The sequence below is a fragment of the Oncorhynchus kisutch genome, linkage group LG1, assembly GCF_002021735.2.
Source record: "Oncorhynchus kisutch isolate 150728-3 linkage group LG1, Okis_V2, whole genome shotgun sequence".
NCBI classification, from domain to species: Eukaryota; Metazoa; Chordata; class Actinopteri; order Salmoniformes; family Salmonidae; genus Oncorhynchus; species Oncorhynchus kisutch.
Genome location: NC_034174.2, coordinates 61,984,516 through 62,009,513, shown reverse-complemented (window position 1 = coordinate 62,009,513; position 24,998 = coordinate 61,984,516). Strand labels below are relative to the sequence as shown.

At 42.1% G+C, this 24,998-nt stretch overlaps 2 protein-coding genes across 3 annotated transcripts; both read right to left on the bottom strand.

Moving 5' to 3' along the window:
- Positions 1 to 1,317: 1,317 nt before the first annotated feature.
- LOC109889776 (calcineurin subunit B type 1) lies at positions 1,318 to 21,501 on the bottom strand. Of its 2 annotated transcripts, XM_020481485.2 has the most exons (6): positions 21,230 to 21,501; positions 14,760 to 14,799; positions 4,700 to 4,876; positions 4,273 to 4,332; positions 3,840 to 4,024; positions 1,318 to 3,550 (listed from the first exon to the last, which is right to left on the bottom strand). In XM_020481485.2, the coding sequence occupies exons 1-6, from the start codon at positions 21,230 to 21,232 to the stop codon at positions 3,503 to 3,505; spliced, it is 513 nt and encodes a 170-aa protein (XP_020337074.1). In that variant the 5' UTR covers positions 21,233 to 21,501; the 3' UTR covers positions 1,318 to 3,502. The 2 variants fall into 2 exon arrangements, with proteins under 2 accessions (XP_020337074.1, XP_031684860.1); XM_031829000.1 differs by lacking the exons at positions 14,760 to 14,799; positions 21,230 to 21,501 and adding an exon at positions 5,058 to 5,332.
- Positions 21,502 to 22,027: 526 nt separating this feature from the next.
- LOC109895443 (CB1 cannabinoid receptor-interacting protein 1) lies at positions 22,028 to 24,762 on the bottom strand. The gene is made up of 3 exons (XM_020489161.2): positions 24,022 to 24,762; positions 23,288 to 23,432; positions 22,028 to 22,965 (listed from the first exon to the last, which is right to left on the bottom strand). Exons 1-3 carry the CDS (start codon positions 24,396 to 24,398, stop codon positions 22,801 to 22,803), a joined length of 687 nt encoding a protein of 228 aa, XP_020344750.2. The 5' UTR covers positions 24,399 to 24,762; the 3' UTR covers positions 22,028 to 22,800.
- Positions 24,763 to 24,998: the final 236 nt, after the last annotated feature.

The window sequence follows — 24,998 nt, the reverse complement described above, 5'->3', positions numbered from 1 at the left end:
TAACTGCATTTATGGTACCTTTTCTATGCATTATTCATAGTATCAGGTACATTTTCCTTGTATCCTTCATCTAAAAGAACCATGCAATGGAATTGACTTCACATTTGTCCCAAAAAACACTCGAGACCCGTTGAAATCAAGGGAAATTTACCCCCCCCCCCCCACAAAAAAAGTGTATGAAATTACACATGGGTCGTAATTGTATTTGTGTAGGGTTCAGCCATTTGGCAAGATTATTTGGAGGGGCCAAAATTGCGTCTTTCATGTTGGGCTGTGTATAAATAAATCTGGAGACTCGCTGAAAGTTCAAAATCACAAACAGATGAGCAGGTTCCATGAGAATGGCGGTCTTTCGCAGGTCCATGTGTGGCTCGGCTGATGAATACAAATGGGACTTTTAATTGGCAGCGACGGGCACAACCGGCCACATTCTGCATGAGCTCAATTTGGACTGTCCAGGAAACAGTGACGTATGAGGGAAGGGGAATCTATTTCACTGGTGAAATGTGTGTGAATGCACACATCCATGGGTATTTCTTGTTGTGTAAAATAAAGGGTATTACAAATTGATGGTTTTCCAGTGGCCTGAAATCAAACCCAGCTTCCGAGACATTTTCTCTCTTTTTTTTATATACCAAACAGTAGGGTGCAGTACTTGCATGTAACATAAGGCAATGTGAATGGAAGATGCAGCACTCAAGATGATGCCGCTTTAATCTTTCATTAGTAAGTCTAATTAAGGAATTTTGGATCTTGTGTCAAGATATTAAGTGCGGGGCAAGCTCGTGATAGCCGTTCAGTAACTAATAATAAACACTACACTGAAGACACGTCTTTTCGCCACCTAAAAACAAGGCCCGACAGAAGGAACCATTGTGAGGAGACAAGGAGAGAGGACACAAGGAAACAATTTTTGAGATTCACCCACACTCAATAGCAACATTTTAGGCCTTATGCTGCCATCTAGTGGTCATTTTAGAGTAACAATAACACCCATATGACCATCTGTGGATTCTGCTCCTGCTTGGTTGAGTGCATTTTTTAGTAAAATAGAATTAGGTTGTCCTATTATGAAAAACAGTGCTGTACATTTGGGGATACTAATCATCAATAAAACACATTTCACCTCCTACTTTCATAGGACAAATATCCCTTTGCTGCTGGTCTTTTAACAAATCGTCTGGCATTCTATTAAAGCGCATTCACACTTATTCTGCAGCGTGCTATCACAACTGCATACGTTCTAACCGAAGCCCCATCTTGCAACGGTCATAATGCACATAGTACATGTATTGTCACACAATTCACAGCCTCTAACAACTTTCAAATCTTTTATTTCTCTTTTTCATATATGAAGTTTCAATGGTTCCCACAGCAGATGCAGCATGCAGAGATGGATAAGAAGAAAAGTAAAACCTAAGACTGAAACTGTTTTTGCCTCCACCCTATACCACCCCATAATAAAACACACACACACAGAGATCCCTTTCATCCAATAGTGGACATATTTAGCACAAACCTAAAAATAAAAAATACTAAGGAGGGAGCACTAATACTACCGTGTGTATAACAAATATCTGTAAAAAAAAACACACACAAAAAAACCCATCTTGAATGGTTTCCACCTGAAACGGAGCTGGTAGTCTACTCTGGGGTATAAGTGAAGCTTTGCTGGAATAGAAGTGACAGAAATATCCAAAAGATTATAGTTGTTTAGAATAACAGGTACATGTAGTGGAGTTACTTTTAGTCATTTCCATATTAATTCAACATTTACCAATCTTTTTTTTTGGCAACATCCATATATGTCATTTTCATTCATGTTATAATATATTAACATTAAGATTCATATGTAAACAGAGCTTTCCAAAAAAATGGATCTACATGCAAAAGGAAAACAAGAGAGATAGCCCTCCGTGTCATGCGAGCACATCACAAGACTTCGGGGCCTATTAGGATCTGATAAGAACCATCGTCGTGCGGCACGCCGTCGATGAAAACAGCGGCACGAGGTTGGCGGGCGCGTGCGGCACAGGATCACGCACTTGATCACCCGCCCGTTGGTGCATTCAGTTGAGCAAAAAAAGCAGAGCCTCAAACTGAAATACGTTTAATTTCATAAAATTTATAGATACAAATAAAAACCTGTTCTGTCGTGTCCCTTATCTCTGTGTAAAAAAAAACATTGGTAGCTTTGTAATAAAATGCCTTTGTTGGTTGCATCTTCAACAAAACTCATGAAAAAAAAAAAAAAGAATGGTCAGAGGTAGGGAGGAAGAGGGACAGCACACCTGTGACCTTGCACTATTACGAAAACTCACAGCAAGAGTCCATACAATGTTTGAGAAACCGAATTAAAGATGTTCATGAAATAAGCAAATGACATTGTCGAGAAGGCAAAATGTGTACGTTGAAATCAACGCCTCTCATAAGCCTAACCAACTTAACATCCCTCAATGTCCCAACTATAGCCTACTTACTGTAAGTTACCTCAGCTCTGCCTGTAGTTAAATGAAACATTTACCATATCACAAACATTTAAACCAAAAGCACTCATCTCTACTTCTATATGATAGTCTGTAACCAATCCACATCTGCAACTTGACATGGCCGACGTTGAAGCAATAAATACAAAACACATTATTCTAACGGCCTGTGAGGTCATACCATCCAGAATGAAGACGTGCTTTTTGTTGGAATAAGAGACTATGGTGATTATTATTCGCAGAACCAACCAGTGACTCAAAAAAGACTTGTCCTTGAAGTAGACCGTAAGCTTGTATGTGCATAAATGTAAATATTATTTCCTCTAACCCACTGCATCTTCAAAAGCAAGATGATCGATGTCCCTGACAATATAAACATGTATAGTGCACAACCCCCCCCCCCTTTATTAAAAAAGCTGTCTTAAACCTAGCTGTTCAAAATATTGAGTGAAAGTAGAAGGAAAAGCATTAGCCTTGAAAATGTAAATCGGATTGTTTGAATCGTGCATTGGGCACATTGAAATAAGCAATTCTACCGAATTTCGATAGACGATATATATACCATTATATTCAAAAGGTTTATAATATGTTCTGATTGGCACTTCATGCTCTATTTTTGTGTTGTGTTGAAATCAAGTACATCACAGTTAACTACACGCATCCCCCCCAAAAAGCCAAGACCAAAATAAATATGACAAAATCCCAACTGCCTCAAAATTAAAGAAAAAGAAACACACTAACCTTCCTCCACCAAACTGAAACACTCACTCAACGATAAAAATCTGTCCTTCAGGCTTTTAAAGTGCTACACCGGGTTATTGAGAGAATTCATGTTCAATAACACTTACAAATGGTTGGCTTCAGAAGGCTCGGGTTGGGGAAAAAAAGGTGGCTTCACAGAGGAAAATACTTCCATTGAAAAATACACAGAGAGCGTTGCTGAATGACACCTCGAGCAGATCCTCAGAAATGGAGAAGAAAGCGAAAAGGTGTTTTGAGGGGGCCCGTGAGGTCAGTCACACGTCCACAACCATCTTTTTGTGTATGTCTAATCCTCCCACCACCTAATGGAAGACAGAGGGGCAAGAAACTGTCAGACGCCACAGACACCTTTCAATTTGAACAGAAGTGATATACTGCGATCATGGGAATATGATTGCAACATTTCAGAAAGTTCTGGAGTTTTTTTGTTGATGTTGCAGAAATACTTGGAGGATTCCCTCCCTGATTAATCCCTACTGGTTCCTGAAATCCTCCAAATGGGATTTCTCAAAAACTTGTGAACATTTTTATGGAAAGTTTCAGGAAATTCGCAACCCTACCACAGAGTAAAACTTTGTTTCTTCGACTCACCGCACAGAACTCCTCGAAAGATATTCTCCCATCGCCGTCTTTGTCTGCGTTGATGATGGTTTTGTCAACAATCTGCTGGAGCTGGGTGTCCTTTAAGTTGTTTCCCACCATCATCTTGAGGACCTGGAAGAGTTCGCCATTGGATATGTAGCCGTCCTTGTCCATGTCATAGATCCTGAAGGCAACTATACGACAAGGGAAAGATGGAAGATTGGGTCAGACCTATTTGAATAGGTTTTCAAAATATGCACATTTCGAAGGTTTTTGAAGGAAGAACTTCTGAGAAAGGTGGATACCTGTTCATACAGGCAATCAAATCACAAACATTTGCTTTATGAGTTCTGCATTGGTGTATCAAAGGTGGGTAATCATTTTTTTAAATTGAGGAAACTTCACAATGAAAGCAGTTGAGATTTGTTGGCATTATACTTACAGCGCAATTTCATCTCTTTATCACCTTTGACACTGAACTGGGAGACACCCTCAATGAATTCTGTCAAAACAATGTGAAGCCATTTTGAGTCAACCAACAATTAAAAGGACCATAACAAGGACACGAATACACAGCGGGTCATTATTCCATTCACTCAGTTGTATAAGAGCTAGAGGGTGTTTGAGGAAAATGCACGACAAACTCTTTCACAACTTCTGATTTAAGTAGGTCAGCATAAAATCATATTGCAGGCTAACACTTACTAGAAAAAAACATGATACATTTAAGCATTTGGTTGATGATTTAATTTCAAGGTGAAACAGCACCTATCGTTATCCACAAGGATAGCCTACACAAAGACACCAAACAACAAAAGCTCTTTTGAAGTTATAATTTAAAAAGGTGAATAACCCCATATCAGTCTTACCTTTGAAGTCGACTTCCCCATTGCCATCTGTGTCAAATATATCGATAACTCGCTGTACAAGGGGATTCTGTTGGAGTTCCGGTAAGGACATAAACTCTTCCACGCTCAAGGAGCCAGAGTTATCTAGGTCGAGTTTCTTAAATCTCTTTCCTAGCCTCTTAATCTCATCAGCATCAACTGAAATAGAAAAGGAGAGAGCAAGAAGGGCAGAATTAAAACAGTCCTATTCACATATAAGGGAACAAAACTTACACTAGAAAATGGAGTCTGCTGTGGATCTACCACCACCACTGGGTTTCGGGAAGAACACTTTCAGCACATGGGGAAAAGAAATCAACGGGCTGGCTCGGCCACTTACATCTGCTGTTATGGTCCTTTGCTGCCTTTAGAATCGATTCACCTGTCCCCGATTGATTCTTACCCGATTTCTTTCGAGCGCTGGCCATAGCATAGCCGTCCCAAGCTACCGCCCACCTAGTGTAGTTTGATACTGGTGGCCAACCTTGAGCTACAGTAGCAGCATACCTCTCGGATCCCCACTCTAAGCTCTTTCATTGTGTCATGTGACACCTCGTTAACACACTAATCACTGGACTGATATCCATTAATCGTAACGTGGACACAACAGCATGAGGTGGACTTAAGTGTGAGCTGTAATGAGGGCGGGACTTCACAGAATTAACCTTTCCCCCGGTGCTGCTCTGTGCACAATGCTTGATCCTGTTCTCTGTGTAGTGTTTAAACACCATATCATTTTTTTATGTTTAATTCTATATACACTACCGTTCAAAAGTTCGGGGTCACTTAGAAATGTTCTTGTTTTTGAAAGAAAAGCAATTTTTTTGTCTATTACATAACATTTATCAGAAAAACAGTGTAGACATTGTTAATGTTGTAAATGACTATTGTAGCTGGAAATTGATGATTTTTTATGAAATATCTACATAGGCGCACAGAGGCCCATTATCAGCAATCCTCACTCCTATGTTCCAATGGCACGTTGTGTTAGCTAATCCAAGTTTATCATTTTAAAAAGGCTAATTGATCATTAAGAAAACCCTTTTGCAATTATGTTAGCACAGCTGAAAACTGTTGTACTGATTAAAGAAGCAATAAAACTGGCCTTCTTTAAACTAGTTAAGTATCAGCATTTGTGGGTTCGATTACAGGCTCAAAATGGCCAGGAACAAAGCACTTTCTTCAAAAACTCGTCACGTCAGTCTATTCTTGTTCTGTGAAATGAAGGCTATTCCATGTAAGAAATTGACAAGAAACTGAAGATCTCGTACAACGCGGTGTACTACTCCCTTCACAGAACAGCGCAAACAGGCTCTAACCAGAATAGAACGAGTGGGAGGCCCCGGTGCACAACTGAGCAAGAGGACAAGTACATTAGAGTGTCTAGCCTGAGAAACACACGCCTCACAAGTCCTCAACTGGCAGCTTCATTAAATAGTACCCGCAAAACACCCGTCTCAATGTCAACAGTGAAGAGGCGACTCCGGGATGCTGGACTTCCAGGCAGAGTTGCAAAGAAAAAGGCATATCTCAGTCTGGCCAATAAAAAGAAAAGATTAAGATGGGCAAAAGAACAGACACTGGACAAAGGAATATTGGGAAAAAAGTGTTATGGACAGAAATCTAAATTTGAGGTATTCTGATCCTAAAAAATGAAAAGATGCTTGACGCCATCTGTCAAGCATGGTGGAGGCAATGTGATGGTCTGGGGGTGCTTTGGTGATGGTAACGTGGGAGATTTGTACAGGGTAGAAGGGATCTTGAAGTAGGAAGACTATCACTCCATTTTGCAACGCTATACACTGTGGACGGCGCTTAATTGGAGCCAATTTCCTCCTACAACAGGACAATGACCCAAAGCACAGCTCCAAACTATGCACAACCTATTTAGGGAAGAAGCAGTCTGCTGGTATGCTGTCTATAATGGAGTGGCCAGTCACCGGATCTCAACCCTATTGAGCTGTTGTGGGAGCAGCTTGACCGTATGGTACATAGGAAGTGCCCATCAAGCCAATCCAACTTGTGGGAGGTGCTTCAGGAAGCATGGGGTGAAATCTCTTCAGATATCCTCAACAAATTGACAACTAGAGTGCCAAAGGTCTGCAAGGCCATAATTGCTGCAAATGGAAGATTCTTTGAAGAAAGCAAAGTTTGAAGGACAATTATTATTTCAATTTAAAAAATCATTATTTATAACCTTGTCAACGTCCTGACTATATTTCCTAGACAAGGACATGTCTAAGTGACCCCAAACTTTTGAACAGTAGTGTATATGATAAATGTTCCAGTAGTTTGTTAACATGATCAGCCTCGCAATAGTATTAAATCACCTGCTGAGTCTCATTGTAAATAGCAAGATATTTCTATCAGTCTTAGTGGCACAAATCATATCTACAGACACAGTCTTTTAGGTCAGTTTTATTTGACAGTTACAGACAATGCCAAGTTTCTCTCTGATCCGATACGGGTTGGGTTTGCTGAGCCGCTCCTCTGGGCACCTCAACATGCCAGTTGTGTCTTAGTCAGCAGCGTTGTACCATGATGACAGGCTTAACAAGTAGGAACCAACTGCTGCCATAACCGAGACCCACCACAACAAGTGAGTGGGGTGTCACGAGAACTCCAGTAATACTATGGTGGCTGTGTGTGCGCTGCCAATACAGCATTACACTGAAAACTGATGCCCTTCTACATCTATATGTGAGCATTCCCTTGGGCATAGCATGGCTAAGTGGCCGGCCTTTATGAATGAACTGGCTTTTATGACATAGACAGCTTAGTTTGCGGCCATTAGATATTTCCCAGTCACCCCGAATTCCTGTTGTAGGGTGAGACAACAATATTAGCAGCACCTTACGACGTGGGCAGGGCATTGCTCAATAAAGACATAGGCGATTCCTCAGTGCCAGGGGGTGCTTCAGTTCCAAACGCTGATTTCAAGGTCAGCATTAATTCTAAAATGATACAGATTCAAACAAAATGCTTCAATTCAACTCCGGCTAAAGAGAAGTAGAACATCTATTTTAAAAGTATTGTCAATTTTGCTTGGTTCTTGGTTAATATTCATGCTTGCTTCCAGCTAGATGGATACATAAGCATTTTTCTTTTACAAACGCTAGAACCTGTCCAATTTATACCGCACTTGTTTTTGGGCAAATAGCTTCGTGGAGTACTAGGCTTCTCTAGACGGAAGGCCTGGTGAAGTCAAATGGTAGAAAGTAGCAAAACAATTGTTGGAAACAGTGACGTCTCACTTGTCCAACCAATCAAATGCCTTGCTTGGGCGGAGCTCCAAAAAATGCCAACTTAGAAATTCTTCTTTTTTTTTTTTTTGTAGAGTGTTCATGCAGAGAAGTTGTAATGGCTTCATCGGCTCGATTGTGTGTATAGAGCACACTTCTAGCAAAACATAATTCAGTTTCTTCTCTAGGGTTTCTTCCATTTTATGCAATGTTGCAAACTAGCATACGGAACAAGTCTCTGCAAAATGTGTCCTACCAAATTGGAAAACATAAAACACGCAGTGCCTTTCTACAGGCATATGGGGGAGGGTTCTTGAAATCTAACATCCAATCAAAATGTAGCCGCTTCATTAAGCGGCCCATTCTAGGCGTTTTGGATGGCTATGTGAGACTACCAGGCAACAGGTGCTTAAGCATTGGTAATTTCATATCTCTACCCCAAGAACCGTATTCACCATATGGAAAATGAATTGAAGACAAATCAATATAAGCCAGAAAGTGATCCTTATGCCCTCTTTTCCAGCCCCCAAAATCCCTTCTGTAGTAGTCCAACATGGAGACAATGAAGGATGCCATTGAAAATAATTTGGATATAGCCAGCCCATTTTTTGTTAAACTGATTTTTACTTATAAATTAAATCAGTGTTAATGATGGACTAACTCTTGTATTCAAGTTGCTAGACGAACTGAGAAAAGATTTAAAATACCTCAATAGCCCCTCCCCTGACATAACCTCTTTAGCGGATACACAAAAAATGTAGCTGCAGAGGTACAGGCCCCAACAGCACTGCATTAATTCAATTACACGGGCACAACAGCATATACCAGACAGCGCCGGGTACCATTCTGTCCGTGTATACAATCCACGAGTGTAGCTCAAATAGATAAGAGGGAAAAAAGTATTTATAGCAGAGAGAAGAGAGAAACACCCCTCACTCCACACACAGCTAAACGGCTGGTGCTGCCCTCCCCTCGGGAAACCCCTAGCAACAAGGAAACCCAGCTAGCTAACATACAGAAGGGGGGAGGGTATTTTGAGGGCTGCAGTCAGACAGCCAGCTGGAGAGGCTTTCAACACAAACTGAGCTGCAGAAGGAGACAATGTGCTACATTCACATAGGTTTCATAATTCGGTTCACTGGGCCTCATCTCCCTCACAACCAATGACCACACCTACACAACAACAAGGAAGTGAATGCGGAAGCCAGTGCAGTCAAGTGTGCGCTTGAGTGTGCGTCTTCGAGTCCTCATGAATCAAGCCCAGGTTATGGTATTTTAGGAACAGGGTTACCTCTACAAATGGGTTTATCAATCATTTGTTGTGTTACTAGCATTCAGGCAGGTGTCAAGATTTGGCCCCATAAGAGTCTAAATAGTCATTCTAGAAACCGGCATGCTCTAGAGACCTGTAAACAAATAATGTCCCCCTTTAGAGAGATATAACGGGCTATGCAAGTTAGCCAACGAGCTAGTCAACAGCACACCTATGAACCAAACACGCGTCTGAAAAGAGGCAGATAATGAGCCAGTAGCGGTGACTATGTTGCCATTTACGTGAAGGGGCTACGATGAGTGCCATCTCAATGGGCTGCCATCTCTGCCGCAGAAACACAACCCCTCCTACATGTGGGCCAGTCACGCCGCTGATCTTACTGAAAAAGCAGCTCCCACTGGGGCGCATCAAAGCACTGCAGCTCTCCCAAACAGCCAAATAAATACTCTCAGCTCTCTCTCTACAATGGCTATTCCCAAACGGAGGTACGTGCAATGCCGTTGGGGGTACGCCAAATAAAAATGTGATTCACATTTTCAAACAGTCCATTTAGATTTTCCAACGGGGCTAAACATTTGGGCGGGATTTTTTTTCTTCACAGAGTAGCCTCGGTTAAAATTTATTTTTGGCAGTGAAACATCTAGTGTTCAGCGAAATAACAACAGTGTCAAATACAGGTAGCCTAGTAAAATAATTTACATCCAATCACATTAATCGTTACTCTCTCAGGGAATTCCACTAACGGTCATTATGTAGCCAAACATAGCTGCAGCTCATTCCGTTTGCTCGAAAATGGATGTTTATTGATGGTTAAATAAGTAAGGCCCGCGTCCATAGAGACACATACCAACTCTACTGATAGTACTGCTACTACCAGCAGTACTACACCTGCACCTGTCGACGACAAGTTGTTCTGCTTCCACGAGCACATCCAATGTTAGCATCAGTAATTCTACATTTGTTGCTAGCCCAGTTAGCATGGACACTTACAGTTGTGAATCTGATGCAGCCGAAGAGCTACAGTCCCCTTACCCGGGAAAACACCCAACAACAGACAGGGACGCTGGACCATCGGAGAGGGGCAAAAATTATGAGAACTACATTGATTTGGGGTTCACTTATATTGGGAGTAGTGCCTTTCCTCAGCCACAGTGTGTTAAATGTGCAAAAGTACTATCTCACAACACGATGAAACCTTCACTCTTGCGTAGATATTTAGAAACTAAACACGGCAGTTTGAAAAATAAGCCACGGGAGTTTTTTTGAGCGAGAATTAAGACGACTTTCGAATAGTAAGACATGTATAAAAGATACCATTAAGAAGGAGCTAGAAGCGTCTTATATGGTGAGCAACTGAGTGGCTAGGACAGGCAAGCCCCATACTATTGTGGAGGACTTAATTCTTCCTGCTGCCGCAGATATGGCTGGGACAATGTTGGGGGGAAAAGGCAAAAAAAAACTAGACAATGCCTTCATCAAACAACACTGTTTCACGACACACCAGTGACATGGCAGAAGATGCTTTGTAACAATTACTGCTTCGCATACAAGCCAGTGAATTCTATGCGTTACAGCTGGATGAGACAACAGGCGTGGCACAGCTCCTGGTAGATCTCCCTTACGTTTATGGGGGGTCAATTAAGGAAGACATCCTCTTCTGCAAACCACTGGGAACCAGAACAACATGAGGATATTTTTAAAGCACTGGACAGCTTTGTGACATCAAATGGACTTTTGTGACCAAGATGTGTTGGTATCTGTACTGATGGTGCAAAAAGCCATGAAAGGGAGACCTAGTGGAGTGGTAACGTGCGTGCAAGCAGTTGCTCCCGACGCCACTTGGGTACACTGCAGCATCCAACCACTTGGGTACACTGCAGCATCCAACCACTTGGGTACACTGCAGCATCCAACCACTTGGGTACACTGCAGCATCCAACCACTTGGGTACACTGCAGCATCCAACCACTTGGGTACACTGCAGCATCCAACCACTTGGGTACACTGCAGCATCCAACCACTTGGGTACACTGCAGCATCCAACCACTTGGGTACACTGCAGCATCCAACCACTTGGGTACACTGCAGCATCCAACCACTTGGGTACACTGCAGCATCCAACCACTTGGGTACACTGCAGCATCCAACCACTTGGGTACACTGCAGCATCCAACCACTTGGGTATACTGCAGCATCCAACCACTTGGGTATACTGCAGCATCTACCGAGAGGCTCTTGCTGCCAAGGGAATGCCTGAAAGCTTGAAAAGACGTTTTGTACACTAGAGTGAAAATGGTTAACTTTGTTAAAGCAAGGCCCCTGAACTCTCGTATTTTCTGCACTATGCAATGATATGGGCAGCGACCAAGTAATGCTTTTACAGCATACAGAAGTGCACTGGTTATCAAGGGCAAAGTATTGACACTATTTTTAAATTGAGAGACGAGCTTAGTATTTACTGACCATCATTTAGTCATCACTGACCGCTTGCATGATGACGAGTTTCTCACACGACTGGCCTGAGGGATGTTTTTTCTCACTTGAAAGATCTGAATCTAGGATTACAGGGACTCTCCACAACTATATTCAATGTGCGGGACAAAATTGAGGCTATGAGGTCTTTCCATCATTGTATGATTTTTTGTGTGCAAATGAACTCAAGCTTACGGACAATGTCAAATGTTATATAGCGAAGCACATGAGTGAGTTGGGTGCGCAATTACGCAGGTACTTTCCCGAAACGGACGACACAAACAACTGGATTCGTTATCCCTTTCATGCCCTGCCTCCAGTCCACTTACCGATATCTGAACAAGAGAGCCTCATCAAAATTGCAACAAGCGGTTCTGTGAAAATGTAATTTAAATCAGAAGCCACTGCCAGATTTCTGGATAGGGTTGCGCTCAGAGCATCCTGCATTGGCAAATCGAGCTGTTAAGACACTGATGCCATTTGCAACCACGTACCTCTATGAGAGTGGATTCTCAGCCCTCACTAGCATGAAAACTAAATATTGGCCACAGACTGTGTGTGGAAAATGATTTAAGACAGACTCTCCAATACAACCCAACATTGCAGAGTTATGTGCATCGTTTCAAACACACCCTTCTAATTCACAATTTTTGATTAAAAAAATAAGGTTTTATACATAAGATGGCTAAATAGCCAAATGTATTATTATTATTTGTGCCCTGGTCATATAAGAGCTCTTTGTCACTTCCCACGAGACGGGTTGTGACAAAAACTCACACTCATTTTTATGTTTAATAAATGTATCATATAAATGTAGTGTGTATCATATAAATGTAGTATAAATGTAGTGTACATATAAATGTAGTGTGTGTGTGGCAGGCTTACAATGATGACAAAAACACATTTGAGAGTGTACGGACCCTGGTGCTAGTGGGGGTGTGCAGCTGGAGGTTGAATGTTTGAAGCACGGGTACGGGACTATAAAACGTTTGAGAACCACTGCTCTACAATATATGGGAAGTTAGTTTGTCTTGATGTGCTGATTTGTAACCTCAATTTAGATGGTTTATTATCTAGTTGTATATACATCATGTTTTTGTGATTGGAATGTGCCTGTGTGATTATGTGTACAAAAAAACAAGTAAATACAACCTGTCTACTATATAGATGCAGACACTCAGTTTGATGAAGAACAGATCATGAATTGCTCCAAAGAACAGGGTGGCCTCTGTGTATATGCATGCATATTTGTGTGTGTGTGTGTGTGTGTGTGTACCCATGCTGCACCACCATGCTTGACTGGTGCTCATTACGACCAAAGCTCTCAGGGAGGGGAGGGGGAGGTGAATAAACACTGACGAGTCTTTTTACTCTCGATGCATCTCAAATCGTTTTGACACAATACAATTTACTTCAAAAGGTCTGATTGAGGTGCTGAATGACCTGAGCAGGTCAGTTGTTGAACAGTGGGTACTACTACAGAAAAACAGAAGTCTGCATCTCAATTGAAGGTGTTAAGCAGGGAGTCACCGTGTTGTTTTCTTGAAGCAAAAAAAAAACAGTCTATGCAGGGCCAGTGGACTTTTGTCTGCTAAGCCACAGCGTCAGCCTTGCACAGGGAGTCACCTAACCCCCCAAGTAGAAGCTTCCCCATATCCAACCTTCACCATTCGGGATCAAAGACTGAACTGACCAGCATTCTAGGGGTCCACTAATGAACGCCCTGACTAGGGATCTGGGTGAGCTACCAGTGTTCAGACCCTGCCAGTTCGGAGCGCACAGCTGATTTAAGGCTGTGCGCCTTCTTGACATGGTGAACAGCTGCCCACGCCCTGCTCCCAGGAGGGAGGGAGGAAGAGACTCCCCAAAATACCCCACTGTGGGGAAGTCCATCGGCTGGCTGAGGTTCGAGACACCTGTCGAAGTCTCTTGTTTTTGATTGTCCTGCAGGTGCGCAACCCAGACGTGACTCTGTAAACACAAGTGCGTTTTGATGATGGCGGTTGTGTCAGCTGGTCCATAAGCCCAAGCTGTTAGAGAAAATATCCAACTGAGGCCAGCATTAAAGTGGCAAGTCTTTATGAAGTGGGACCCCTAAATCAACTCCAGAAAGTTTGTCTACTTGCACTCTACATTATAGTCAGGTCTCTCAAAATGACTGAAAACCGAGCATTTGGCATTTGCTTTTCCAGTCAAACACATTCTGTAAAAGACTGGGCAGGGAGAAACAGAGAGGGAGACTGTTTTGGGTTTCAAGGCAAGTAAAGTAAAAAGTGCCATCGTAAATCACCTAGCGTAACAGCTCGTTAGGGAGGTGCAGAGGTGGCCCCCCTGCGCCGGTTTCCCACCCCCCAGAACACACTCGACACCGGCCAACATTGACGTCCGAGCTCCGGCTCTGCACGCCACAATCCTCCACAGGAGGGAGTTCCTGAAAAAGACCCTGAAAGTTCAGTCCTGAAACTCTAATTAGCCCCCTTTTCTCTTGGGGGGTGGGGGTGGATTGATGAGGGTGGAGGGATGGCGCAGCAGAGCGACAAACCAATTAAAAATGGAATATTACTCAGACTAAAAATAAATAAGGCTCTCCCACCAGCCCTGAAACTGACCTTTATGAGGGGAGGGGGGGGCATTTTTAGCCGTGGCAGCAAAGTGTTCACGCCTCCCAGCAGCGTCTGAGACTGGGTCACACGGTGAAGGGCTGAGGCCTGAAGAATGCAGTATAGCGTGTGGTGATGTATATATTGGTCTGCTCAATGTTGGCTGTCATATTGATTCCCCCAGCCAGACCAGTGTCCCAGACTTATGTGAACTGCAACGCCTATGGTAGATTCTGGCCTTTGAGTTGACTGGGCGGTCACTCTTTAAACCCAGAGACAATGCAATCCAATAGCCTAAACTTTTTGACATCAAAATTGTTAACGGTCAATGTATTTACATTCATTTTTATGTATTTACATGCAGAAATGAAGATTAAACTCCAGTCATTTATGAACATTACATACAGGGCAGACCACAGCTGATATTGTTGCCAGCGATAATCTCAAAAACTTACAGTGTGTACACATCTCCAAGGGATAACTTGCTTCGTTTCCCTAGAAAGAAAAGAGGAAAAATTGTTGTTGAGTGGTGACAATCTCATGTAAAGACACGATTGTATACTACCATCTCAACATTGACACATGAAAGTGATGATGTGCTAATATGTTGATGTGAGCTTGGTACGTTAATAGAGAAACAAAATGAACAGACTGGTACAATATCCTGCTGCCCCTAAAACGGCAGGTAGATTTGAAACCCGTTCTCGGTCCAGCCCACTCTAGGCATTCTGTTTATCCCTAAGAAGTGGCATTCTCCATTATGCATGAGAACAACAGAATGAACTGGATTCCACCAGAGCTGAAAATTAGGGCAATCTATTGCCTTTGCCTTACCGCATCTCTGTGGGACAGAAAGGAATTGAAAAAGGCTGAGAGGAAGGCTTTGACTTCCTCATTAGATAAAGACTTGGGCCTTGACTGAACATCTAGCCAAAAGGGGGCATGGACTATACTAAATGCCTCGAAATAACTATCCATTTAAATCCAAGTTAAAACATTTTAACGCATCATCTCCTGAATATCTTAGCGCACTGCTGTGGCTCAGTTGGTAAGAAGCATTAGCAACACAAGGGTCATGGGTTCAGTTCCTGCTCGGGTCACATATACAGTGCATTGGGGAGGTATTCAGAACCCTTGACCTTTTCCACATTTTGTGGAAAATATTCTGAAATTCAATCTACACACAAAACCCCATAATGACAAAGCAAAAACTGGTTTAGACATATTTGCAAATGTACCTTATTTACATAAGTATTCGGACCCTTTGCTATGAGACTCGAAATTGAGCTCAGGTGCCTCCTCTTTCCATTGATCATCCTTTAGATGTTTCTACAACTTGGAGTCCACATATGGACAATTCAATTGATTGTTTCTATCCAAATCATGTCCACACACACCTGTCTACGTATATAAGGTCCCACAATTGACAGTGCATGTCAGAGCGAAAACCAAGCCATGAGGTTGAAGGATTTGTCCGTAGTGCTCAGAGACAGGATTGTGCTGAGGCACTGATCTGGGGAAGGGTACCAAAACATGTCCGCAGCATTGAAGGTCCAAAAAAACACTCTGGCCTCCATCATTCTTAAATGGAAGAAGTTTGAAACAACCAAGACTCTTCCCAGAGCTGGCTGCTCGGCCAAACTGAGCAATCGGGAGAAAAGGGACTTGGTCAGGGAGGCGACCAAGAACCTGATGGTCAATCTGACAGAGCTCTAGAGTTCCTCTGTGGAGATTGGAGAACCTTCCAGAAATCAAATCAAACTTATTTGTCACAAACATGGTTAGCAGATGTTAATGCGTGTGTAGCGAAATGCTTGTCCTTCTATTTCCAACAATGCAGTAATATCCAACGAGTAATCTAACCTAACAATTCCAAAACTACTACCTTATACACACAAGTCTAAAGGGTGCATAAAGATATATGAATGATTGATGGTACAGAACGGCATAGGCAAGATGGTATAGAGTACAGTATATACATATGAGATGAGTAATGTAGGGTATGTAAACAAAGTGGCATAGTTTAAAAAGAAGGACAACCATCTCTGCAGCACTCCACCAATCAGGCATTTATGGTAGAGTGGCCAGACTCCTCAGTAAAAGGCACATGACAGCCCGCTTGGAGTTTGCTAAAAGCACCTAAAGAACTTGCAGACCATGAGAAACATGATTCCCTGGTCTGATGATTGAACTATTTGGCCTGAATGCCAAGCGTCACGTCTGGAGGAAACCTGCCACGATCCCTGTGGTGATGGCAGCATCATGCTGTAGGGATGTTTTTCAGCAGCAGGGACTGGGAGACTAGTCAGGACCAAGGGAAAGATAAATGGTGTAATGTACAGAGAGAGATCCTTGATGAAGTCCATAGCGCTCTGGAGCAGGTTCTCAGACTTGGGTCGAAGGTTCACCTTCCAATAGGACAACGACCCTAAGCACACAGCCAAGACAATGCAGAAGTGGCTTCGGGACAAGTCTCTGAATGTCAATGAGTGACCCGGCTAGATCCCGGACGTGAACCCGATCGAACATCTCTGGAGAGACCTGAAAATAGCTGAGCAGCGACGCTACCCATCAAACCTGACAGAGCTTGAGAGCATCTGCAGAGAAGAAATGGGAGAAACTCCAAATACAGGTGTACCAAGCTTGTAGCATCATACCAAAGAAGACGAGGCTGTAATCGCTGCCAAAGATGCTTCAACAAAGTACTGAGTAAGGGGTCTGAATACCTATGTAAATGTGATATCAGTTTACTTAATACATTTGCAAACATTTCTACAAATCTGTTTATGCTTTGTCATTATGGGGTATTGTGTGTAGATTGATGAGGAAAAAACAAACAATTTAATACATTTTAGAACAAGGCTCTAATGTAACAAAATGTGAAAAAAGCCAAGGAGTCTGAATAATGTCCAAATGCACTATATACTAAAAATCTATGTACAGTAAGTTGCTTTGGATAGAAGTGTCTGCCAAATGTTATACTGGCTAGCGAGGCTACATTGTGTAAATCCACACATCAACCAGAATGTGCTGATGATGACTCTTTGGCAAATCTGAATCTGGATTTCAAGCTGAAATTTATTTTCTCTGTGATGAATACAAAAACAGCAAAAAGTAGGATACCTGTTTCGACTTGCTGCCGACCACAAAGCCCGACATAACAAGACTGATCATTGACAACCAGAAAGACGTGGCCATGAGTCTTTCCATCTAGCTAAGCTTGGGATACAATAGAAACAAAAATATGGCATGCATATAGGCTCCATATCCCATCATTTGAAGTCATAAAAGGAAATATCAAGAAAAGCATAATTCAATTTGTTTCAAGACCAGGATTTTCTTATTAGGCTCGAACGTCCAGTGCGCGTGACTAGTCACTACGACACGTCACTACGACACGTCACTACGACTGGTGTACGTTACTTTTGGTTTGGCGAATAGCAACATGGAATTTCACATTTTCTTAATTTTATATCGTCTAACCTCAACTCCAAGAAGCCAAAGTGTTTTCAATCACTAGCACAGTAGTGTTGATGCTGCAATAGTACTGTGCCTCTGACTTCAGGTCACACAGAGCATTAAATTAAACTGGATTGAGGGGTTTAGGATTACACCATTTACTTGGTGTAAGGTCATGTCTGTGTGGTGGGAGTTGTAGAGTTGTAGAAGTAAAGCTAGTTTTGTAGTTATAACATTGCAAAATGGTGGGAGGGCAGATGGGTGGGATTTAGGCCTAACTCAATTGTGTAATTTGTACCACAAACATAAAAAGAACAATGATCTTGTTACTTTCTTTTCAACATCCTTCCCTTCGGGCAACTCATATGTCAACAATCATTCTAAATAAAAAATGTCTAGGCCTATTCAACATCGTTACCAGTTAGCACTCACATTACTACAACTGGGTTTGGAAAGTGAGGAGTATTTTCTTCAAAAACCATCCCCTTTGTTTTATCTAAAACATCTGTATTAAGGGTTAAGAAAAGGCAAGCCAGTCTCCTGATACGCATTGTATTGAAAAACTGTTAGAGTATATGCCAAGGCTGGTAGTAGGCTACACATTTTGCTTGTGAGCATCATGACAGCATTATCTGTCAAGCGCAAAGAACTTCATACATTTTTCACTGAGATCCTGCTTACAATAGGAATGTGGTTTCAAAGAGATAGCTTTGAGTGTACAATCCATCTACCAATAGAATCCATTAAAACCAAATCAGCGTCATCCCGAGTCCTGGCTGCCTACAGCGACAGCCTATGAGTATACAGTACACTGAACAAAAATATAAAATGCAACATGCAACAATTTCAACGATTTTACTGAGTGACAGTTCATAGTAACAAAAATCTGTCAATTGAAATAAATGCATTAGTTACTAATCTATGGATTTCACATAATGGGAATACAGATATGCATCTGTTGGTCAGATACCATAAAAAAATCAAAGTAGGGGTGTGGTTTCCAGATACTGAAAACCAGTCAGTATCTGGTTTGGCCGTCATTTGCCTCATGGAGCGTGACACATCTACTTCGCATAGAGTTGATCAGGCTGTTGATTGTGGCCTGTGGAATGTCGTCCCACTCCTCTTTAATGGCGGTGCCAAGTTGCTGGATATTGGCGAGAACTAGAACACTGTCGTACGTGTCAATCCAGAGCATTCCAAACATGTTGAATGGGTGACATATCTGGTGAGTATGCAGGCCATGGAAAAACTGGGACATTTATCAGCTTCCAGGAATTGTGTACAGATCCTTGCAACATGGGGCCGTGCATTATCATGATGAAACATGAGGTGATGGCGGCGGATGAATGGCACGACAATGGGCCTCAGGATCTCGTCACGTTATCTCTGTGCATTCAAATTGCAATCGATAAAATGCAATTGTGTTTGTAGTCCGTAGCTTATGCCTGCCCATACCCCCACCGCTGACATAGGGCACTCTGTTCACAACGTTGACATCAGCAAACCGCTCACCCACACAACACCATGCATGCTGTCTGCCATTTGCCCGGTACAGTTGAAACCGGGATTCATCCGTGAAGAGTACACTTCTCCAGCGTGCCAGTGCCATTTGAAGTTGAGCATTTGCCCACTGACGTTGGTTACGACACCGAACTGCAGTCAGGTCAAGACCCTGGTGAGGACAACGAGCAAGCAGATGAGTTTCCCTGAGACGGTTTCTGACAGTTTGTGCAGAGATTCTTCGGTTGTGCAAACCCACAGTTTTATCAACTGTCCGGTGGCCAGTCTCAGACGATCCCGCAGGTGATGAATCTGGACATGGAGGTCCTAGGCTGGCGTGGTTACAGATGGTTGTGAGGTCAGTTGGACGTACTGTCAATTTCTCGAAAACGACGTTGGAGGTGGCTTATAGTAGAGAAATTAACATGGAATTATCTGGCAACAGCTATGGTGGCCATTCCCGCAGTCAGCATGCCAATTGCACGCTCTCTCAAAACTTAAGACATCTGCCGCATCGTGCTGTGTGACAAAACGGAACATTTTAGAGTGGCCTTTTATTGTCCCCAACACAAGGTGCACCTGTGTAAAGATGATGCTGTTTAATCAGCTTCATGATATGCCACACCTGGCAGGTGGATGAATTATCTTCCCAAAGTAGAAATGCTCACTAACAGGGATGTAAACACATTTTGCGCACAACATTTGAGAGAAATAAGCTTTTTGGTAAATTTGGGGGGTATTTTATTTCAGCTCATGAAACACGGGACCAACACTTTACATGTTGCTTTATATTTGTTAGAAGCAATTATTCAGATCCTATAGGGTATTTGTGGTTGATGCATTTATTTGTGGTTGATGCATTTGTGGTTTTCCTGAAACCGCTATGCACACTTGGTCTGAGCTAAAAACACAGGTGCTTCAAAAAGGCCGGTATGCATGCTTAATAATCAAGTGGCCTACAAACCCCCCATACATGGGCTATGCAAGTGCAAATTAATGTAGGCCTATGACTGTTGGAAATTGGGAGTAACAGGAAATGGTAATAGGTCAGTGAACTATCAATATTTTTTATTGGAACTCAATGCAAATTGATATGACTGAGGTAGTATTGAAACTGTATCTGGTCTTCTGCCATGCATGTAATTTTAAAGCCATTTCTTCAGATCCCTGTACCAGGACTAGTAAAAATAAAAATAAAATATTGTAACGAGAGGTAATATATAGAACATGTACGATAAGGTGGATCTTTGGGAAGCAATTGCTTCTTCCTGGAAACGTAGTTTAACATTTATAAAGTGACTTACTAACTATAACGGTCCTGTTCTTTAACACATTTCCATGAGGAGTTAGCTAGCTGTATTGATTGGGGACCACCTTGACATACCGTGCAGCTCTCTTAAGTGACAACCAGGAAAAGTGCCCATTTGCTGTGTCTATGTTGTAACTAGTGCTCGTCCAGCCCAGTTGGACCTGCGTTATAAAGCGGAATATTGCCGATACAAAGTGACAAGCGCATCTAATGTATGCGCAAATGGAAGGCGTGATAGCCTATCGATATTGTTAGTGTTGCCTGCTCGCGGGTTCGGAAGAAACGATACGATGTTTCACGTTTCCCCCTCGAGCTCGCGCCATTATTCATGTGCCTATAGCTTAGCTAACTGGCTAGGTGGTTGGTTTAGCTACTTGTCACACATTTGAGAAGTCTCAATATAGCTTTTCAGAACACACCAGAATGCGATAAATCACCAAAACACAACGTTGGCCACATTGTCATATCTGTAAACATGAAATTGTGCGTGCAAAAATGTAACGCGACAAAACGCTTTCAAGCTCATTTGGTCAGAAGAATAGTACGTAGTGCATGCGAGATGTAGGATAGGCTTGAGAGCTATGCATGCGTATGGTGTAAGATTTTGTACACATTTGGTTCAACACGAGAATAGCAAGCTATAGTTTTCCTTACCATTCTGTCGGTTGGGTGTCTTCACCTGGTGAGCAAGGGAAACAATTTGAAAGGACGACGTTGCACAATCAATTAAGACTATGTTTCAGGGAAATATTTCTAGTTGTAATAAATATAGACCAGCTTGACTTGCTCTCGCCTTTTCTCTTTACGGATGACGGATTCACTGCAGTAGCTACCGTGGAACCGCAGAGGAGGTTGTGTTGGTGTAGAGAGCGAGCGAGGTTGAAAGGCGAATAGGGGGAGGTGCGACTATACAGTACATCCGGGTACTCTGTCTTTTTCTTTTAATGTATGTATGCCAACCATGTATTGTGACATTCATATAAAATTGTAGCCTATCCATCAATGCAATTTTTAAGCGATGAGTTTAATGATTTTCGACGTAGGCCTATGTCCTCATCCAGTTTCTAAACGTAGACCTATACAGTAATGTTTAAATATGTGGAAAAATCGACCAATGAATATGAATGCCTCACCAACGGACTTGCCCATAAAGATGTTCGGTTGTAAGATTGACTATTGCAGCTCTCTCTTTCACAGGCATGAATAGCCATACTGTACTAGATTTAAAAGATGAGGCCTAATTATTCTAACTGATTGGATGGAACAGAATGTGCAAGTGGGCATGTGAATAAGGGAGCTTACACTGCTAATGAGGACAAGGAAGCAATGGCACAACTGTAGTCTATAAGCAGGCTTCTGAAATGAGTCATGGATCGTAAACACTTGGATCAATTTAAACAACAGCAACAACAAACTACTTATTCCAATTAATGCACAATTATGTTAATCAAGTACGCTAGTAACTGGTATGGGTTTATTTACTTTCACACTTTTCAATGACATTTATAACAGAACTGAACAGTTTAGGCAATCTGATATCAGTCTGCATCTGAAGAACAAAACCTTTAGGCATAGGATTATTCAGCCATGCATTTATAGACAAAACTGAGACAAAACAATGATAGTGACCCACAACATAACAAGAGTACTTAATAGACTAAAGAATATGAATATTTCCATAAAATAATAGAGAAGTTTTAACAAAAAAACTGTCTCCCCCTTTATAGGCTAATCACAATTGTGCTGTTCAGAAGTAAACAGATGTTCAAAGGCTTAAACAACACTAGAACTAACACATAGGATAACACAAATATAATGTCAATTTATTCATACAACTCACATCACACACACCTCACAGGTAATAAGTCAGGTTATATACATTTCCACCCACAACTGTCTTCAATCCTGGTCCAGGAGGGCCACAGCTTCAGCTCGTGTGGCCAGAGCTGAGAGTCAACACAGCGGATGTTGTATAGCTGTGATTCCCAATGATATTGCTGATAATAACCTGACTATGTTTATTGATTACAACCAATTACGAACAACCCCCGAGATCAGCCTGGTAGATAACTGCCTCCCTCTCTCTAAAACAGACAATTATGGTGCTCAGTGACTTGAAACGCATGCCTACAGTAAGGCTTTTTCCTCTTAAGTTGATGGTAAAATAGTTATTGTGTGCAACTCATCTCCTCTGCTTGTTTGAAGGAGGAGTTGATTGGTGCTCCTCAATTGAACACCTCTTTGTTAATCCACATCAGGCTGCGCGTCTCATTGGGCTTGCATTCATACTCGATGTTGGTGAATTTGTTCCCAAACTGGCATTGGTCTCGCTTGTAGTAGTTATAGTACTTTACCTGCCATATTGTCTCGAATTGGCCCGCCTTTCCAAACTGACACAAAAACACACAGAGAAAAGAAAGACATAAATTGAAGGGGCCTCAATCAGATGATGTTGTAGATGACTTTAAATCAATCAAACTGTATTTACTGTCTATAGCACATTTCTTACAACAAATGCATTTTGAAATGTCTGAAAAGAGTTTTGATAAGAGAATTGATGAGTTATTAGTGCTGATAATATCACTATTTTGAGTTAGGTCTAAATATGAGAAAATATACATTTATATTGCCAGAAGACACCAGTTAATTATCAACAAGTCAGTTAGTTACAGCTTAGTTAAACAATTAGGATGGAGTATTCTACTGGATTACCTCTATGCTGACTTGGACAGGTTGCCTGTCCCCACTCTTGGTGTGAGGCACTCCCTCTGTGTCGTACTGTCCATGGTACACCACTGACTCCTCATCTTTGGACTGCTGCTCTAGAGGGATGGTGATACCTCCGATGTTCATGGTGCTGGGAATATATGAAACAGACCCTTTAGTTAGTGGGCATCATTCCCAACCCCACCCAATGGGCCTGTAGCTTACCTGATTGTAGGCTAATGGTAGACCCATTTTTAACGTTATTCTAGTTTTATTTCCTATCGGCAGTGAATTGTTGAGATGTGAATCAACAAGCAAAGGACACTTTCTGTCATCACCCTCCTTGGTTTGATTAAAAATGCATTCACACACTGTGACAACACATTATTTATTAACGCAGAATATCCGTAGGCCCCCAGATGGCTACTGTAGCCTATGCTATTGCATCCAGGCTGTAGCCTATGCATTGTAAAATAGCCTGTATGCAGACATGATTTTGCAGTCAACCCATTTGGTGGTACAGTACCATGCAGACACATTGGCCTGTATGTCAGAAAAACAACATTTGATCACTCAGGGAAGGCAGGATATAGCGCATGCATCATGCTGCATCCACAGACGCAATGTAATAAGCTATAATAAGGCTGACTGGTGAATTTAATGTGTGTATTGTAAACGAATTCAATATTACTAATGCACATTTCCAGTAGTTTTCTTGATATAGAGTGTTTTGTACTTACGTGGCATCAGCATTGGCCGGCTTCATAACCACCTCAACCTTATACTTCGATCCTGTAAGCAATTTTATTGTCCTGCTCTGGCCGAATCTGGTCCCATCCACCTTGAAAAACACCGGTCCATCATTCGGTTGAATTTTTAGAGCGATGGCAATATTTATAATCGGTGGAACATCGTCGACCATGATTGAAACGTAGCCTTTTATGGTCTCGGGGCCCCCTATAATTATTATAGAGAAAGCGGAATGATGCAGCGATGGTGCATTTCCAAACGCACCAGAGAGGATGCTGTGACGTGTACAGCTGGCGAAAAGGGTAAAATCACTAACAATGATGGCTGCATCCCTCCCACACAGTTCCTCACTGAGGATAATCACCATACGGATTACAATTATCCATAGCTTTCTGCCATATATAGTCCTACAAATAAAGATCTGATCTGAATGCACGTAATTATACACGGAGTGTACAAACCATTAGGAACACCTTCCTAATATTGAGTTGCACCCTCTTTTGCCCTCAGAACAGCCTCAATTCGTCTGGGCATGGACTACAAGGCGTCGACAGCGATGCTGGCCAGTTGTGACTCCAATGCGTCCCACAGTTGTGTCAAATTGGCTGGATGTCATTTGGGTGGTGGACCATTATTGATATACTACTAATGTTGAGCGTTAAAGTTATTGACCCACTCAAACCCGTGGCGCCTACGCCTATACCCCGCTCAAAGGCACTTACCATACCTTCAAAAAGTATTCACACCCCTTGAATTAAAAAAAAGTGTTTTGTTGCAGCCGTAATTTTTATTTAACCTTTATTTAACTAGGCAAGTGAGTTAACACATTCTTATTTTCAATAACGGCCTAGGAACAGTGGGTTAATAACTCTGCCTTGTTCAGGGGACGAACGAAAGATGTTTTACCTCGTCAGCTCGGGGATTCGAGCTTGCAACCTTGCGGTTACTAGTCCAACGCTTCGTCATT

Bases quoted from the DNA above. Each gene is read 5' to 3' on its own strand.
- LOC109889776 (XM_031829000.1), bottom strand. From the start codon at position 5,145: ATGGCCAGCGCTCGAAAGAAATCGGGTAAGAATCAATCGGGGACAGGT. The intron at 4,333-4,699 runs GTAAGACTGATA...TTGTTTTGACAG, and splicing joins TGGGGAAGTCGACTTCAAAG to AATTCATTGAGGGTGTCTCC. The intron at 3,551-3,839 runs GTGAGTCGAAGA...GTCTTCCATTAG, and splicing joins CTTTCGAGGAGTTCTGTGCG to GTGGTGGGAGGATTAGACAT.
- LOC109895443 (XM_020489161.2), bottom strand. From the start codon at position 24,398: ATGGTGATTATCCTCAGTGAGGAACTGTGTGGGAGGGATGCAGCCATC. The intron at 23,433-24,021 runs GTAAGTACAAAA...ATATATTCCCAG, and splicing joins CCGGCCAATGCTGATGCCAC to CACCATGAACATCGGAGGTA. The intron at 22,966-23,287 runs GTAATCCAGTAG...TTTTTGTGTCAG, and splicing joins CTGTCCAAGTCAGCATAGAG to TTTGGAAAGGCGGGCCAATT.